The 17,655-nt window shown below is 34.7% G+C and overlaps 1 protein-coding gene and 1 non-coding gene across 2 annotated transcripts in view; both read right to left on the minus strand.

Annotated features, from left to right (window-relative positions):
- Positions 1-897: 897 nt before the first annotated feature.
- Positions 898-17,655, minus strand: part of LOC106665409 (protein rolling stone) — a 76,017-nt gene continuing 59,259 nt past the window's right edge. Inside the window, exons 6-7 of the mRNA XM_024226914.1 lie at positions 6,747-6,927; positions 898-2,081 (exon numbers count right to left, since the gene is read on the minus strand). Coding sequence (XP_024082682.1) covers positions 1,853-2,081; positions 6,747-6,927 — 410 coding nt within the window. The 3' untranslated portion in view covers positions 898-1,852. The remainder of the gene's footprint in view (positions 2,082-6,746; positions 6,928-17,655) is intronic.
- Trnad-auc lies at positions 7,271-7,343 on the minus strand. Its single transcript has one exon. It is a non-coding gene; the product is annotated as a tRNA-Asp (tRNA).

Raw genomic sequence — 17,655 nt, forward strand, 5'->3', positions numbered from 1 at the left:
TTGTACCGTGCATGATCAACTGAGACACGTTATCATCTGCATATCCAAACAGCCGTGGAAGTCATTCCGTTCATTTCCGCTGTATAGTGGTTATGTGGCTTGTTCGGGTTGGGCGGATTTTTCGTCGCGAAATTTCCGTCACGAAAACTTCCGTCGCATTCCGTCTACTGTGACTGCACCCTGCACGTACGTTGGCGGTAGCTCACTGGCGAAGGGAGGGGGACGTGTTGAAGGGGAGACAAGTGATGTCTCTCTCACTCTCTTTCTCTCTCTCTCTCTCTCTCTCTCTTTAGATGTAAGAGTGGTCCTCGAGACCAAATCTTGAGAGATTATGTAAATAAAGCGATATCAATCAATCAATCAATCTGAAGCACGAAAATACGGTGGTGGTAGATTCAGGAGGACTTACAGGGCAGCGAACTTATTACAGAACAACAAGGAAGATGGTTGTGCTTATCCTGTAGAAGCATGACAACGTACATCAATGAACTTTTTACTCGATTAATTATTGAACTGCTTAAAATATTGAAAAATTTGACGGGAAATAACTCTAAAATTGATTTGTTATTTCGAGAGGAATTTCAACATACTTTAATAATTAATTAGTACAACATTGTTTAAAATAATTATTATATGGCCAGTAATAACACACAGTAGCATGTGAGTTTTAATTTCCAGTTTATAGACTATAATAAATACACTTTTCTATGATCAGATTTAATTTCCACTTTATCCGCGTAAAGTTGAATGTTTGGTATGATTTGAGGAAAGCAGTTAAATAATAAAAACAACGAGTACGTGGAATGTTTATTCAAAATATGAACAATTTTTTGCAATTATGTNTATTTATTGATTAAATAATGAAAAAGATTACTAATTAAATAATAATAGTAAAAAATAATTTGTGCGAGAGATGCACCTCAATAAAATCGAAGGAACTTTCATCAGTAATACATAATAAGTACAACTTGTACCACAATAATTATACCCTGTCGTTATTTATTTATTTGATGAAACACATTAAAGAGGGTACAACAATATTGAATGTAAGTATTAACATTATTTCGTAATTATTAAGGCAAGCATGAAACAAAATCTGACTAGTAATTTTATAATAAAAATAAAATAAAAAACTAATAAGACAGAAATTCGTACTAGGTTTCTACAAAAGAAAAAAAAATAATACACAATACGAGCGAAGGCTAGTATAAAAATTATTACAAAAATTTGGTTCAATAATCTTTGGAAATCACGTGTCGAACGTTTATTAAAAATATAAATACAATTATTAAAGAAATGTTTAAAAAATAAATAATTATTATGATATATTAGTACATTGGATAATAAATACACTTCAGAACCGGGCGTTTTGTCCTTTCACCCATCTGCCAGGACATTTTGGACGATTGGTAAAACAATTTTTTTTTTGTAGAATTTATCTTTAATTTAACTTACACAACTAGGGAATTGAATCGAGCTTTGTCGCGCACCGGACGCTATTGTGAACAGTCCTTTTATCACAAAGAACTGTCTTAATGATCACAAGTACTCCCTGAAATGACAACTTGAGCAAAAGATAATAAATGCTTAAAAGTGAAACATGGAGATTTTTACAACTCCTCATTTAACGGTAAAAAATACTTATTTCATATTACTTCAGAACAAATTCTTTCAGCAATAACAATTCTTTTTTCAGGACAGCCATTAAATAACTAATACTAACATTAAAACAATATTAACTATTTTACAGAACAATTTACTATTCAGAAAATACCAGTTTTATAATAAACGATTAAGCTTAATTTCTGGATATATGGACGAAACAATTAATTAAGGATCGACATGTAGGATTCTATACTAAGTATTGCTTACCGCAGTATGTTTTCATTTTGACTTTACAGTCTTCTTTGACCTGCAATTTCTTTCTAAGTATCCAGGCTGAGATTGATTTTTTCACTAGAAAAAGCAGCCAAAATATTGTGTGGATCAAGACAACGAGGACAACCCCTTCAACGACGAACACAAAGCAGCTACCTGGGTAATGCCAATCCACGACCTTGTAAATATAATCTCTACCAAATCTGAAACGAAAGTTCAATTAAAAAAATTAAAATACTGTCTTGCAATGTTACTCATGTCTCAACCTAATAAGATAAATAATCGGTAATTATTTTGAGATGTTTAATTGAAAACATCCAAAAGATATTGGTTAATCTTTCAGTAGAACAATAAATAATTCTAATTTAATTTACAATGTTTTTGGCTTGATCAACTTTAATAAATAAATATATTTTTAAAAAATGTAATGTAACAAAAAAATATTTTCAATTTTTTTAAGAAATTGTACTGCAGCGTTATCCACAAAGTATCTATAAAACAATTATGGCCCCCAAAAAATACTATTAAGCATGCACTAATATGGTGCAAATGTAATTTGGTGTTGGATGGCTATAAATGTAATAAAAACATAAACAACTTTTTCAAATTGCATAATTATGGGCTGACAAAAATGTTCTTCTGGTGTATCACAGAAAATTATAACCATGAAAAACAACACTCAATAACCACTAAAAAACCAAATATAAATTATATTCTTGGGTAAAAAAAGTTTTTTGCTTCTTCTTGCGTGTCCCCTAAACCAAAAAAACAAAGTAGTTGGTAGTTTGGCAAGTTTCGCAACAACATTAAACAGTTTAAATTCACTAATTTCGTGGTCCGCTTGACCAATTAAATCATTACAATTAATTAAGGTTTTTAGTTGAGATGAAAAAAAAGTTAATGGCACGAGCGGGATTCGAACCCACGATCTTCGGCTAGATACGCCGCTGCTCTCGATAGTGGATCGAGGTCATGATAGTTCAAGTGGTAGAGCGGCGGCGTATCTAGCCGAAGATCGTGGGTTCGAATCCCGCTCGTGCCATTAACTTTTTTTCATCTCAACTAAAAACCTTAATTAATTATTAAACAGTTTATTCACAAGGCCCAATCAAGCATGAAAGACGTGTCAATGAATCTTTCTATGACCAAAACGGTTCATGTCAACAATCTCTTCCAGTTTTAAGTTCCAAAAAGCAAGCTGAAAAACACGTGCTTCTGTCTTGAGACTTCTTCACTCAAATACTCTGATAGGCAAAAAATTCCACCCAATTGATTTGTTTAAAATTTTCTCGATGAAAGAAAATCCTGCCCTTAATTTGTCTCATTGTTTTTATCAATAAATATTTGTTTATGCGATGTTTTAAATTGGGAATATCAATTAGAGGTAAACATACTTAATCCGTAATCCAAAACAAGAATAACGGATTTTTCAATGTTTACTTTTTACGGAATTTAAAATTTTTATTCAGTCTCATTTGAAATCTGAAACAATAAACTGTTTAGTTTTCATCTTTGTTGTCTTAATTTCAATTTTTAAACTTCAAATTGCCACTTAGTGCTGAAGATGTTGCGCGTGGTGTGGCACTTATTGATGATGGACGTTCCAACAGGTATGCCGGGGATAGTGCCATCGGAGTTGCATATGAAACTCTGCGAGACGCCGTTAGACGTTTTCGAGGTCCTTCCATAGAAGACCCGGTTCTCGACGCCCTAGGGTAACAGAACTACAGAATAAACGTTTTTAGACTTTGAGAATTTGGCGAAACCGGCATCATACTGTTATTCAACCGATTCATGAGCTCCAGGAGGTGAATTTCAGAACGCACTGCTCGAAGAAGATTAAATCAGTATGGACTGATGGCTTTTCGCGTCGTAAGAGGACCAGAATTGACCAGAACACAGCGTTGCACGGTTCGCTTTTGCTCGAGAACACAGCCATTGGTCTTTGGTCGATTGGTCTGCTATATTTTTAACAGATAAGTGTAGATTTGCTCTTCGATCTCCAGATGGTGTGGAGAAGGCAAAATGAAAGGTATAAAGCCTGTAATTTTTCCCTGAGCCAACCTTTTCAACGTAGCTCAGTGATGGTGTGTGCAGGAATCTCAATGGTGAGTCGCCCATAGTTGGTTGTTGTTTCTCGGAGGGTCTTTGACGCCACTCGCTATGTGGATGACATTTTGGAACATCATGCGTTGCCTATCCTCGATGAAATCAACGACAATCCTATTCCTGCCTATTCTATCGCTCACATAGTACAAACCTACCTTCAACAGCATAACATCAGGGTTATATCCTGGCCAGCCCGATCTCCAGACTTGAACCTCATCGAACATTTATGGGATAACCTCAAATGACTAATCCACGTCCACCACTTCCTGATACGCTCCACGAAGAGAAATGACCTAACCTCTAGCAAAGAGACATTTCCAGACTGATAGAAAGTTTGCCGAGGCGTCTTCGAGATGTAATTAAAGCAAGAGAAGGAAATAGACGCTACTGAAATGTTAATTAAAAATCTAAAACACAAAACAAATGTTATCTGTCCTTTTGTTCATTTTCCTTAGCAATTTACATTTTTTTAAAAACTGTTTAAGCCAAATACTCAATTATTAAACGTTAAAAAAGGTTTAACTTGAGAATCCTGGAACTTCAGAAAATTAACGTTACATTTTTAGACTATGTATTTGCCATGTTTTATTAACATCATTATGTTTTTAAGCTGGAAACACAATTTATTTTATGTGATTGATTTCGTGTTACCAGGGGTTGGGTTAGGTTAAGTTAGGAATGTTTAGGCTAAGGTACGGTAAAATTACGGACGGGTCGGGTTAGGTTAGTGCGAATGAATGTAAACACTGTCATAAATTTATGGACATACTACCAATAATTGTCCGAATAAGGAGTTAAGTGCAAATCGTGGCAAGCCAGTGCATCAAAACGCTGATGAATTGCCGAAAAATTGTGTAAACTGTAATGGTAACCACTCAGATACCTCGCGCACGTGCCCGAAATACATTGAAGGGTTTCATAAAAATATCCTTTGAATAGAAAATAAGTTTAGAAGATGCAAAAAAAGAATATAAAAAATTACTAGTAGAAATGATAAATGATGGAGTGAGTGCGGTGTTCAATCCTTTTAAAAAGATAATTCCTACTCACAGTAAGTTGTTTTGCAACGATCCGGAGTTCGAGCTTTTAGCTCATCATCAGGTTGAAAGAGTTCTACAACCACGTCTCTCGACATGAATCGGAAAAGTGAACCCGCCGATACCCCCGCCAACTCGTCGTTCCAATGAGAAGCTGGTTTTTTAATGGCGCTCAATTTTGAAGTGCGAAAAGCGGGAATTATTACACAAGTAAATATTATATTGATAAATACTGTAAGAAATTAACTCTAAATTAGTGATTAAAGATAAAAGATAAAAAATTAGAATAATACCTTGATATCATTAAATTATTATAAAAATAATAACAATTAAAATAATTGATTTAATTATCTGGAGGTTTACATAATTATTTATGCACATATTTAAAATGGAAGGTAGATCAAAATGGATTATATTATTAATGCATTTATCTCCATGTTCAATTTTACATTTTTTATTTTCAAATTTCTCAGACCAATGTAGTTCTCTCCCTTGGTTGGAACTATGCAACACTGTTGTATTTAAATTTGAACTGAATTTATGTTTTGCTTCTTTTAAATTCCAAAAATTTGTTCGATTTAGGCCAGTGTTCTTTAACTCTCGTTTTTATTTCTATCTATATATTAAATATCACAATCATTACAATTAAATTGGTAAACCCCGCATTTTGCTGTCTACCTCTCCTTAAGTTTTGAGAGGATGTTTTTAAGTGAACCCGTACTTCTAAAAGCTATTCTAAAATCTTCTTGTTTAAAAATTTTACTAACTTTTTCCGATAATTCACCAATTTATGGCAAACAACGGAAACCTAATGATTCATTAGTGGTGGGGTAGCTGAGTCCTATTGCTGCTTCTTTTAAAGCTAATTTTTTAATTCTTTTATTAACTAGCAACCTATCAATAAATATTTCTAGAAATCCATTGTTTTTTGCTAAGGTTTTAATAGTTTCTAGTTCTTTTTTATAGTTAGCAGGTGTTAATGGAAGTTTTAACATCTGTCTATGAGCCAAATGAAACCAGCAGCCTTTTGGGACCATGGGCGGGAAGAATCCGCTGCTATGATAGTGTCTGTAGTTTCTATATACGTCTATTTTAATTAGGTTGTTTATTATGGATAATTTTAGGTCTAAAAAGTTCAAAAACCATCTTTATTAATTTCCAATGTAAACTTTATATTACGGTGTAAAGAATTAATTAGTTGGAGGGATTCTTTAGATCCTCTAATGTTCCCGACCATATGCATAAAATATCGTCTACATAGCGTTTCCAAAAATGAACAGATTTAATTAATTTGTTGTTTGATTTGAAAAGATTTTTTTCGAAATTACCCATGAACATTTCGGCACAAAGTGGGGATAATGGAGACCCTCATTGGTAACCCTTTCATTTCGTAAAATTTATTATTGAATTTACAATAATTAAACAGTAGACATATATTTAAGAGGTCTATTATATCATTTTTTACAAATTCGTAATAGAAATCTCCATTTTAATTTCTTCACTTTTGCATTCATTACGGATTCATTTTTGCAATTCATGTCAAGAGACGTGGTTGTACGATAGAAATCCTTCAACCTGATGATGAGTTAAAAGCTCGAAATCCGGATCGTCGGAAAACAACTTACTGTGAGTAGTACCTAAAACGGATTAGGTTAGGTTAGGCTAGAGGTTTTCCATATTTTTGCATTAATTATGGGAAAATGATTTATATCCAATCCTCACCTGTTTTTTCCGCCGAAAAACGAGTAGACCCAATTGAAAGCTGTATAAATCAGAAGGAAGGCGGACGGATAAATGCAGTGGGTGAATTTGAGCGGATGAGCGACGAGTAGAAAGTCCAAAATCATGAGAATGGAATTGACCAGGTGTACTAAAATGTTCATGGTATCGATCACGTGTAACTCTGAAAAAATGAAGAAAACGTTAAATTCATTTCAACCGTCCAGAAATAACTAGTTGGTAAATTTATTTCACATTGAAGCAGAATGTTTTTTTTAAAATGTTTTTAAAGGCCTAGACTGGGAAAGATCTATTTATACCAGGCTTACGAACTTTTTGAGTGTCTTTTTGAATAAAGTCAAGTAAAGCTAGCTGAATAACCGTTTCTGGATAAATTATGTCCACAATTTTTTCCGGCCATAGAACTAGATTTTTTTATTGTTCTACTCATTCAAACATTACAAAAACAGATTGAGATAATATATAATTCAATTAATTAAGGTTTTAAGTTGAGATAAAAAAGTCAGTGTCACGAGCGGGATTCGAACCCACGACCTTCGGCTTGATACGCCGCTACTCTACCACCTGAGCTATCGTGACTTCGATCCACTCGGGCACTAACCTCCCACCTCAACCCCTTTTTATCAAATTAAAACCTTAGTTAATTTAATGATATTAATTTGTCAAGTGGACCACGAAAAATAGTGAATATAATAATATATAAACAACATTTTATAGTTCACAGTTTTCAACAATAAAAATTACCACTTCGATAAATAATTGCAATCAAATTTGCTAGAGGTATGAGTATGGAAATTAGGATTTATGATTATTTTGGAAGTTGGTTCTTCTCCAGGGTGTTACCTAAATGTACATGAACCCATTAACTAACGGCATAGTGAACTACTCTTTTGTTTACATAATTTGAAGTCAATATTTACATAGGGTAATTATATATTCAAATTGTGTAACCCACGCAAGTCATTTGCAATTATAATATCGCAATGAAGGACAAATTGCAGCTCTTGTGAACTACTTATTAATTGAAATTTTGTCTTTCAGTAATATCTCGAATTGCAATATAAGAAAAATGTTCTTTGGAATTAAATCCCAATAGAATATGATATGAACCAAAATCCAAAAGACAAGTAAAACAAAACATCGAAGACATTGAAGCTCTTTTCAGAAGGCTAATGTTGGAGCAATATAAAAAGAGTCAGCATCTATCCTCTCTCTGCTTATAATCCTCCCCGGCTTGCACACATTTATCCCATTGTAGAAAATAAACTAGCTAATAATCAAGCAAAGGTTTGGTAAGATATAAGAACACTGGCTCCCAGAGGATACATGTCTTGCGATATAAGGCTGACAATCTCGCGCTGAAGGATTAAGGGTAGGTCTCTAGGCTAACGTCGCTCGTTTAAGTCGACATGAAGGATTCTGACTATGGAAATATTAGCGAGGAAGGACAATGAGACCAAAGGTTCAAGAAGAGGGAATGAATGGGAATGTCGATGTTATTGTGGATAGTGAGGAGAGACGACTGGAGAATTCTTCTGAGCATTTTTGATCGGAATGCTTGAATACGATGGATATTGGATGGCTTCTCGGTCCACGGTTCTGCTCCGTCCAAATGGGTTGAGTTATTGTTTTGCAGTGTGTTTGTTTCTTACAGTCATGATTTTCGGCCCTAGCAATTTTCTTAGTCGTCCAAGTCTTCTTTTCAGTCATCGCTTAAATCCAGTTGTAGGGTTCAGGAGGACTGCTGTCTGTAGTCTTCAATATTTCACCTGTGATTAGGTGTTGGCGTATAGTCAAGCTCTTGCTTAAGTTTTTTTTAACTTGATGCATTTGTTCATTTTTTGCACATTTCTGTGGTAAGAAGTTCTTCGATATAGGCAGTGGCTAGTATTGGAATGGATCAGGTCAGTAGATAAATTTGTACAGTTTGGGCTAGTCGTTCTTGACCCTTAAAGAATGACAATCTAGTACTAAATTGTTGTTATTATAACTAGCCAGATGGCATTAACGAGTGTGATAAACTTGGGAACGGCTTCAGGTCGACCAGCATATCGGGTGGATGAGGCATTCTTGTCCCCGATGTCGCCACATGTCTCCCGGTTACATGGCGACGAACATACGACGGGCTCCCTACTGCCCCGAGACAGGGGATTCCACGACCTTTGTTCAAGATCATTCGAGCCATGTGCAGCTACGGACACATTGATCTGATTCCCTTACTCGAAAACACCGAACCACTATTACGCCAGAGGCGATATGGGAAAGTGTTCTGTCTTATACCAGACCCGTACGCAGGGATTTTAATCACCCAGCGCTAACTGAAGTTCAAAGCGGAGCTACGACACGAATTCAGCACCCATGAGAAGTTATATCTACTAGATTTGACGACAGTTACCCCGCAGTCGACTTCACCCGGCCTACCATACATACGAACACATCCAGGTTGGAAGAAAGGCGAGGATTACGTTACGGCCGCCAAATTAGAGCTTATAAGCCGTTAAGCAGCCCGTACACCCTTTGCCTGATTGCGCCGCATCCGCCAGAAGTCATATATCTAATTCAGACGTCAACAAAGTTTGTGCAGTGTGGGCCTACCCAATCTCAGCCATTGTTGGAGAGGCTTGCTTTGCCCATCCATTTACACAAGAGTTAATTGCCCAGTGCTGCGGACATCATACCGCATATGGATGTGAAATGCTTAAAGGAGGTATGGAATGGGCCCAGGTCCAGGCTGCCCGGGCTAAACACATTGATCCAGGATGCGCCTTCTTAATGACGGATTACAGTTCTTTCGACTCAACCTGCATGGCTAATCCGAGAAGCATTTGCAATTATTCGCGACAAGTTCTCCTTCTATTATCTGCAGAATGCAAAGGGAGACTTAGTACCAGTGGCAGACCCAACCGGACTTGAGAACCAGTGGAGGAAAGTTGTTAACTATTTCATTAATACACCAGTTAGATCGTGTCTTGGTGACAGAATTCAGACCGACCATGGCGTGCCATCCGGTAGTATGTTTACCAATCTTGTGGACAGTATCGTTAACATGATTGTGAGTAGATTTATCGTGCGTACCAAATGTGGAGCGATACCGATACAGTTTGGTCCCAAAAATGTACCCTAGTGGAACACTGGTTTTGATCGGTTTTATCTCTCTCCCAACCAGAGTAAGAGGGCAGACAAGAACCATGATTGACAATGTGGAAGTAGAAAGGCCGAAAGTGTTGGTATTTCAGATAATTTTGCCCAAACCGTCGATGTTACTGTAAAAAACAAAACTACTGTTCAAGAAATCCAGATTTATTACTTGATATTAGTGGAATCTCTCTCAACTGAAAAACAGAAAGACGTTTTCGATGTTAATAATTAGGAAGTTAATTCCATATTCGAGGTTTTTTTTCCAGATTTTTAGATTCTACTTTAACTATTACCTAGTTAAAAAATTGAAGGTCACCTCACAAAATAAGCCATGATGGATGATCAAGGGCATTAATAAACCTTCCAGAACAATAAAACAATTTTACCATAATTACGAAGACTCAGACTCAAGGATCGGATAAAATACAAGAAAAGTAGATATACAGAAGGGTTATTAAGGCCGTAAAGAAGATTCACTATGTATCAAGAATCAACAGTAGTTAAAGCCCCTGTAAAGAATCGTGGAAAATGTGTTGAATGAGGAGTTTAAAAGTGAAAAATTAAAAAAATGATTGCACTTATTTAAAATATTGAAATGGTTAACAATCCTAGTATAATTCCGTTCATATTCTTTGATGGGTTGAGGTTGCCTAACAATGAAAAGGATTCTGATTGCTCTTAAGCTTCAAAAGTAGTTCAACATCAAAAATATTTAAAAAGAATCATTGCAGCACCGATAAATAAAACATGTAGTTTCGATATGAAGAAGAGTTAGAAAAAGAAAAAGGAAAAATACAACTTTTCAGGAAACAATTGCCTTTTCCCCCCATTAATTGTTTCATTCCATTTCCACTCGATGGATATTACATTTGATACACATTTCTTTTTCAGAAGGGTCTTTAAGTTCTGTTTAAGCATGAAATTACAAAATTTTACCAAATTTTAGCAATTTTTCAAGAACATTAATTTTCCAAAGAAATGGCAAAAAGTTAGCCTTTTTTCTAAACCGTTTTCTAAAAAATCTATTGAGTCTATTGCAACCAGGGTTTATGTGTTTTATAAATTTTATTATTATAAATTACAAATTTGTAGCTAGGGGTTTTTAATAGTATTTAATCGTTAATTTTTAGCAACAATCTAAAGTTGTGCCAAACGTTTACACCTTTTCTCTTAAAAAAAAAAAATCTATGCTTCCAGGCTTGGAAACTAGTTATTGCGTTATAAAGAATGAAAAAAGAATCGCTACAAAGAAGAATAATACAACTTGATGATACAATGATTTATACTGAAGTTTTGTCATGTTACCTTTTAAAATGATTAAGTTTTGTTCTTTGTTCTGTTACGACATTTAAAAAAAATTTGCGTACATTTTTTGGGGCCATTGTATCTCAAGAGTAGAAAAACATTGCATGACAATCAAAACAAATTTTCTGAGTGGCTTTTTTTACAATGCATTTGCAGCTAAGAGACACTGTGATCAAAAAGGCACGTAGAGCATATATACACATTTAAATTTATAAATCAATTTAAAAAATCCAGCAGACTTATGAAGGGTGTTATATTGATAATGGCAGGTTTTCTTCTCAGGAGTCAGTAGTAAAGTTAGAATGCGAAACGTTAAGACCGCAGTTAAAAGTATGAAGTTTCATTTAGATTCATGATCACTGCACATCTACATTGTTATGTAGAACATTTTCATACTCTTTTATTGACCTTTTAAGAAAGACCGTTGTCTGAGCGCTTTGTAACTTTTACGAAAGAATGAATTTTTGTCATGTTTTCCTCTTTTTAAAATGTGAGAATTGTACGATATAATTAGTGTAAACAATTCGGCAGCATTTAAACCTCAATGTCAATTGTTTAACAGGTGTATTGTTCTAGGAGAGATGTAAAAAATAATATAATGTTTCGCACGGCAATTAATCCTTTTTCCCAAAAATCTTGGAAGCTTAATTAATAGGAATACAATAGTTAGTGTAAACAATTTTACTTGAAAAAAATCAGGTTGATTTTGTTTTTGAGCTTTAGTCCTTTTAATTTTTAATTTATCTAAATATCTATGGAGCAGAAGTTATATAATTACGAATTTACTTATGTCAAAAGGGTCTCCTTTCAACTATCCTTTAGGCTATATTTCCATTGAGCGGTTGCTTCACATTTAAAACTGATATGAGTGGCTGGTTCTTCCTTCTCGCTGGATAATCTACAAATGGGATCATCATTGAATATGCCCATATTGTGGAGATGTTTTCTCCAGTAACCGGTAGTCCTATCACTTTTCTTACTTTAGCCTTCTCCAACTGTGGCAGTGAGTTTGCCAGACTTGATGAGAGTTGTTTCAGCATAAGTTTGCAATGCGCGGCACCTCTAGAGTTGGTCTACTTCTCTTTTTGTTTATTTTGAATCCATTGTGACACGAATTCTGTGTTTTTTGTCATCCCAAGTATAGGCTCAGAGCTTATACACAGTCTGAAATTTGAAAAGATAAAAAACGATTTGTAAGTTTCCATGCCAAACATCGGCATGTCTAACTAATGTTTCATTCCAAATTGTTCACTTTAACACCATGAATAAAAGAAACTAATTCCCCTCATTTCGGTTGTTCTTATTAGGCATGTAGCCCAAAATCACTTTTGGCCCGCTTAATCTCGCTCGTGGAAATTCTCCATTATTATCCTATTTCAAAAAATCGGTAAACCATCCCATAATGCTGTTCCTACCGTCCAATCGGCTTACTCCCCCTAAAAGTATTTGAGAAGATCAATGATTAATCCTCAACTTAAACGATTAATCCCATAACTCAACTCCTCCGACCTTTTCCCAGACCTTCAGTTGACTTCCGACATCAGCACTCCTCAACCCAGCATATACTACGCGTTGTGGTCCTCATATCTCCAGAAGAGGGGATCCCTAGAGTCCCTAGAGAGTAAAGAATTCTGGGGGCCTTTCTTCACCTATCACAAGCGTTTGACCGTTTGTGGTACGAAGGTCTCTTGTATGAACTAAAGCGCATCCTTCTTAATAAACTCTTCCTAATCCTTCGCACTCTGAGAGAGGGACTACTTCATGGCATCGTACTTGAACCTGTCCTTTACCTTCTCTACACCGCACAGTTGTGCCATCCTCTGAGCCCGATCCCAAAATTGCTTCTGAGGAGCTCCAGGCGCATCTGCAAATAGCCGAATAGAGCAAACACTAGCTTATAGAGCTTAATGAAAGCAAAAGCACACGTGTCATTCACACTTCGAAGTAAAACCCCTCATATGTATTAACTTATGTGCGATAACTAGTGATGCAAAATTCTCTTTATCATAAAGACTATTAAAAGGAAAAAATATTGTCATATTTAGACTGTAGTTCCAGACGACTTTTCGTCTTTTACCTTGCTTTTCTTACACATTTTCAAGTTGATCTTTGCCCTATTTAATTCAATCTTTTTAATTAACGTTCTGTTTGATAGATTGTATTTTTTTTTGGATACGCAATTTTTATCTAATTTTATTATTGTATCAACAAAAAAAGACCCAATCCTTATTAGCATTATTTTACAGGGACCGTTTAAAATTCCAATCAAAATCGATGTGTAATCAAAACGAAAAAAGGAAAACAAAAACAACTTTACATAAAATGTTATCTAATTTTATAATCAAGGCCAATTAAACAGCCGAAAATAGATTCTTCCTTATATTAAAAAAAATATATATTTAAAAAACAAACAGCTAATAATAATGTTATATAACACCTGTTTTTAACAATACATATTTTGGAAAAATAAACAAAAAAATTCTCTTTTCTATTTGTCGAAATATGAAAAATACACTATCATATTTTTAAAAATCAAACCTTCATCGAATTAGTATAAAGACTTCCTGAAAATAAAACACGCCAAACTTCCAAATGTCCTATTTGATAGGACTGTTTTATTTTTCTTATTAGCTGATCCACATGTACCACATTTAAAAAACGAAAAACCTCAAATGATAATGTCTTCAAATAATCTAAACTTACATTTTGCAGATTCATCAAGTCTAATCGATTCCATGAAAAAAGGCGAAAATTACTTGAAAATCGGTTGTTAAATGTAGCTAAAAATATGTACAAAAGCAAAAATCTATAATACGTAAAAAGCCAAAAAACAAATATCTCTGTTGATTGTAGTACAAAATTGTATTTTGAGAACTGTACCAAGTGAGAGGTGCTAAAGACCGTAGAGTCATACAAAAAAGTTCTATCTCAACTATTTTGGTCTGAAAGTAGCAATTCTAAAATACACAGCAGGTATTGGCCAAATTATTAAGTAACGTAATAAATGTAAGTAGAATCTACCCCGATTGTCTAAAAGTGGTTATACCTGTCTACAAAAAAGGAAACAAAAAAGAAGTAACAAAATTTAGGTCAATATCATAACTGCCTATATTATCAAACGTTCATGATAAAATACTAAAAGGCAGACTTTTATGCTATTTCGATAAGCACGAACTTTTATGTAAGATATGAGCGTAAAATTTTCAGAGCGATCGTTTTTTGAACAACAATGCATTTTCAAACTATTTCTTTTATATTAAACTGAAATATTTTATGCATAGAATATGCTGATCCCATGAGATAATGAGCTTTTAGAAGTGCTGCAAATATTTTTGAAAATAGAAATTCTATTGATTTGGTCTATGTCACTTTGATGAACTTGCTACTAATCATTCATTACGCTGATTGGAGACTTCTAGTCTTTTATGTACATTCTTTGACAAACTTTGGCCTGACAGTTAAGACCGAGAACGAAATAGACCTGTGTGTTGACATGTTCTTGTAAAAATCGTTGCTACGCCAAAGCGAAATGTTTTGAAATTCAATTTTTTTCAAATTCTTTGATAATTTCATCAAACTACAGTAACTTTTTATTAATAAAATGTAACTGGTTCCCTGCGATTCCGCGCTTTAGAAGTGGTCAAATCAACTTTTGAAAGTTGCGAATCAAGTGTTCTCATGCATAACGAACTTATAAACTAACTCCACCCTTTTCTATACTTGAAGATTTTTATCTTTTATGATAAATGTTGCGGTAAAAACTACTAAAAATAAAACTTCGTCTAACGGCTCCTTACTGCAAGTGGAATACATTTTTTTAACAGCGTAAATTGGTCTGAAATGGGAAAAATTCGTGCTGTCCCAGAAATTCACTCCTACTGAAAAGTTGTATTATTCACCCTTCGGTTCACTTTTCTACAAAACCGTTCATCATACTGAAACGATTCTTTTTTCATTTTATAGCGCAATAACCAGTTTCCAAAACCACGCCTGCAAGCATGGAAAAAAGCTAAAAATTAACGATTAATTATTATTAAAAACCCCTAGCTACAAATTTGTAGTATACTAATACTTTTATAAAACATAAAATCGTCGGTTATAATAGACTAGGTAGATTTTTTAGAAAGCACTTTAGAAAAAAGGCTAACGTTTTGCCATCTCTTTGGAAAATTAATGATCATGAAAAATTGCTAAAATTTGCTGAAATTTTAAAATTTCATGGCTAAACAGAACTTAAGGTCTCTTCTGAAAAAGAAATATGTATCAAATGTAATATACATCGAGCAGAAATGGAGTGAAATAAATAAATGGGGGGAAAAGGCAATTGTTTCCTGAAAAGTTGTATTTTTTTCACTTTTCGGTATATTTCTCTCCAAAACTCTTTTACATATCGAAACTATATGTTTTATTTTGTAGAGCAGTAATAGGCAAATAATCGTAGCGAGCAGTTTTACTAAAACAATAATTAAGAGTGAAAAATACATTCTTTATCTAAAAAAGTCTACTTTTTTATTCAAAAGTTTAAGCCGAGTACGCAATGGGGGATTCTTTGAGTCGATTCATGCTACGGGGCAGAGTCGGGGCTGCGTAGATTCATTGTTGCGATGCAGCCCAGACTGCTCCGCGACAAAGAATCGTGTCCAGACCAAGATTCATTTCACATTCATCCTGCCTGTGAAAATGACAAAGGAACTAGCTCTTAAAGGAATTTCCCTTGCTCTTTTTTGCATTGTACGTAGTGAATTCAATCGGAGGTGCATTAAAAAACGCCCAAAAAGATGGTGGGTTCGACAAATATTTCACGGCGGGAATCAGCACAGGAAATATCTTTTGGACACGTTGAGATTAAATTATGGCGTAGGATTCCGAAATTTTTTGAGGATGTCCCCGACCGATTTAGAAACCATTTTAATGAAAGTTGGCAGTCAAATTTCCAAGAAAGATACCAATTTTCGGGAATCTATCTCTCCGGCTAACAGATTAGCTGCCACTCTCCAGTTCCTACCGAGTGGAGACTCGCCAAGACAAGCCTGTCGAGACAAGCCTCATGTACACCTTCAGAATTTCAAAATTAACGGAACTCTCCTTTTAAAGTGTGTATTTTTTTCAATTTCGGCGACGGAAACACTGAATTTGTGGGCTAAACCGTTCAATGTTTAGCTTTTCAATTCCTGATTTCTGAATTCCGTGAATGATACATCCCACAAACACCGATGGGAATGCATGTATTCGATAAACTGTAAAGTCAAACTCGGTACTCCACAACATACATTTAATACAAGACAGTATCAAAATCTTCAAGAAAACACTCACTGGAATGTCAACTAAATAAATGAAGGAAGAGCGCTTGTTCCGATTCACGTCCGCACGGCAAATGTTGCGCAACATTGAGTCAAAGAATCCCATATCGGATGGGATTCAAAAGAGTAGGAAAATGCTAGCCCGCAACACACCAAATTCATCGCAACAATGAGTCGGGGCAGCCCAGACTCAGGTTAGACGCAGCCGAGACTCTCCGGAGATCCGAAGAGTCGACTCAAAGAATCCCAGATTAGATTGTTCCCAAAAATTGTCGATTCAATAATTTAGTCACAAGTTTAGCTTGTTGCCAAAAATTATCGATTCAGTAATTTAGTCACAAGTTTAGGTTGTTCCCAAAAATTATCGATTCAATAATTTAGTCACAAGTTTAGGTTGTTCCCAAAAATTAGCGATTTACTATTTTTAAAATTCCTTAGCTATGAATTAACAGTGTACTATGAGAAATCAAACAAAAAAGATTGGTTCTATTAGATCAAATAGATTTTGAGAAAATCCTACAGAAAAACTTTACGTCGACAACTAAATGAACTTGAAAAATTGGCCAAACAAGGGAAAAAAGAAAATATATTTTATAGTTATAGACGTTGACCGAATATACATACACTTTTGAAAGCGAAATGCTTATCAAATTTATCCATAGGGTAGAAATGGATTTAATCATAAAAATTGAAACGAAAACCAGTTCCTCGTCAGAAAAAAAGGCCGTCATTTCACATAAAATCGACCTATTAGTTGATTAATCTGCATCTTTTTTAATAAGGAATATCAAAAACATTATTGTTATGTTTACAAGAACAGTTTATTGTAATAACTATGTGGTGATTAGTGACCGTTAATCGATAATTATTCAGAAATCGTGAGATGCGGTCTGGTGTGATGTAGGTTTCAGAAAAACATTTTCTTTATCGTGCCAACGTTTCGATCTTTATTGAGATCATCTTCAGGGCTCAAAGTGTTTGTCTTCTGTGTAATTGTGCCATTCTTGCGTGTCGTGTTGAGAGTGCCTTTTGGCTGTGTTAGTGTGGCATTTGTGAAGTTAAAATTGTTTTTGATGTGAGTAGGAACACCTTGTGTTGTCTGCATTTCAGCAAAAAAGGTTGATAGCCGATGCGAGTTTCTTCTCATT

The sequence above is a fragment of the Cimex lectularius genome, unplaced genomic scaffold (assembly GCF_000648675.2).
Source record: "Cimex lectularius strain Harlan isolate CLEC.00 unplaced genomic scaffold, Clec_2.1 scaffold9, whole genome shotgun sequence".
Taxonomy (NCBI): Eukaryota; Metazoa; Arthropoda; class Insecta; order Hemiptera; family Cimicidae; genus Cimex; species Cimex lectularius.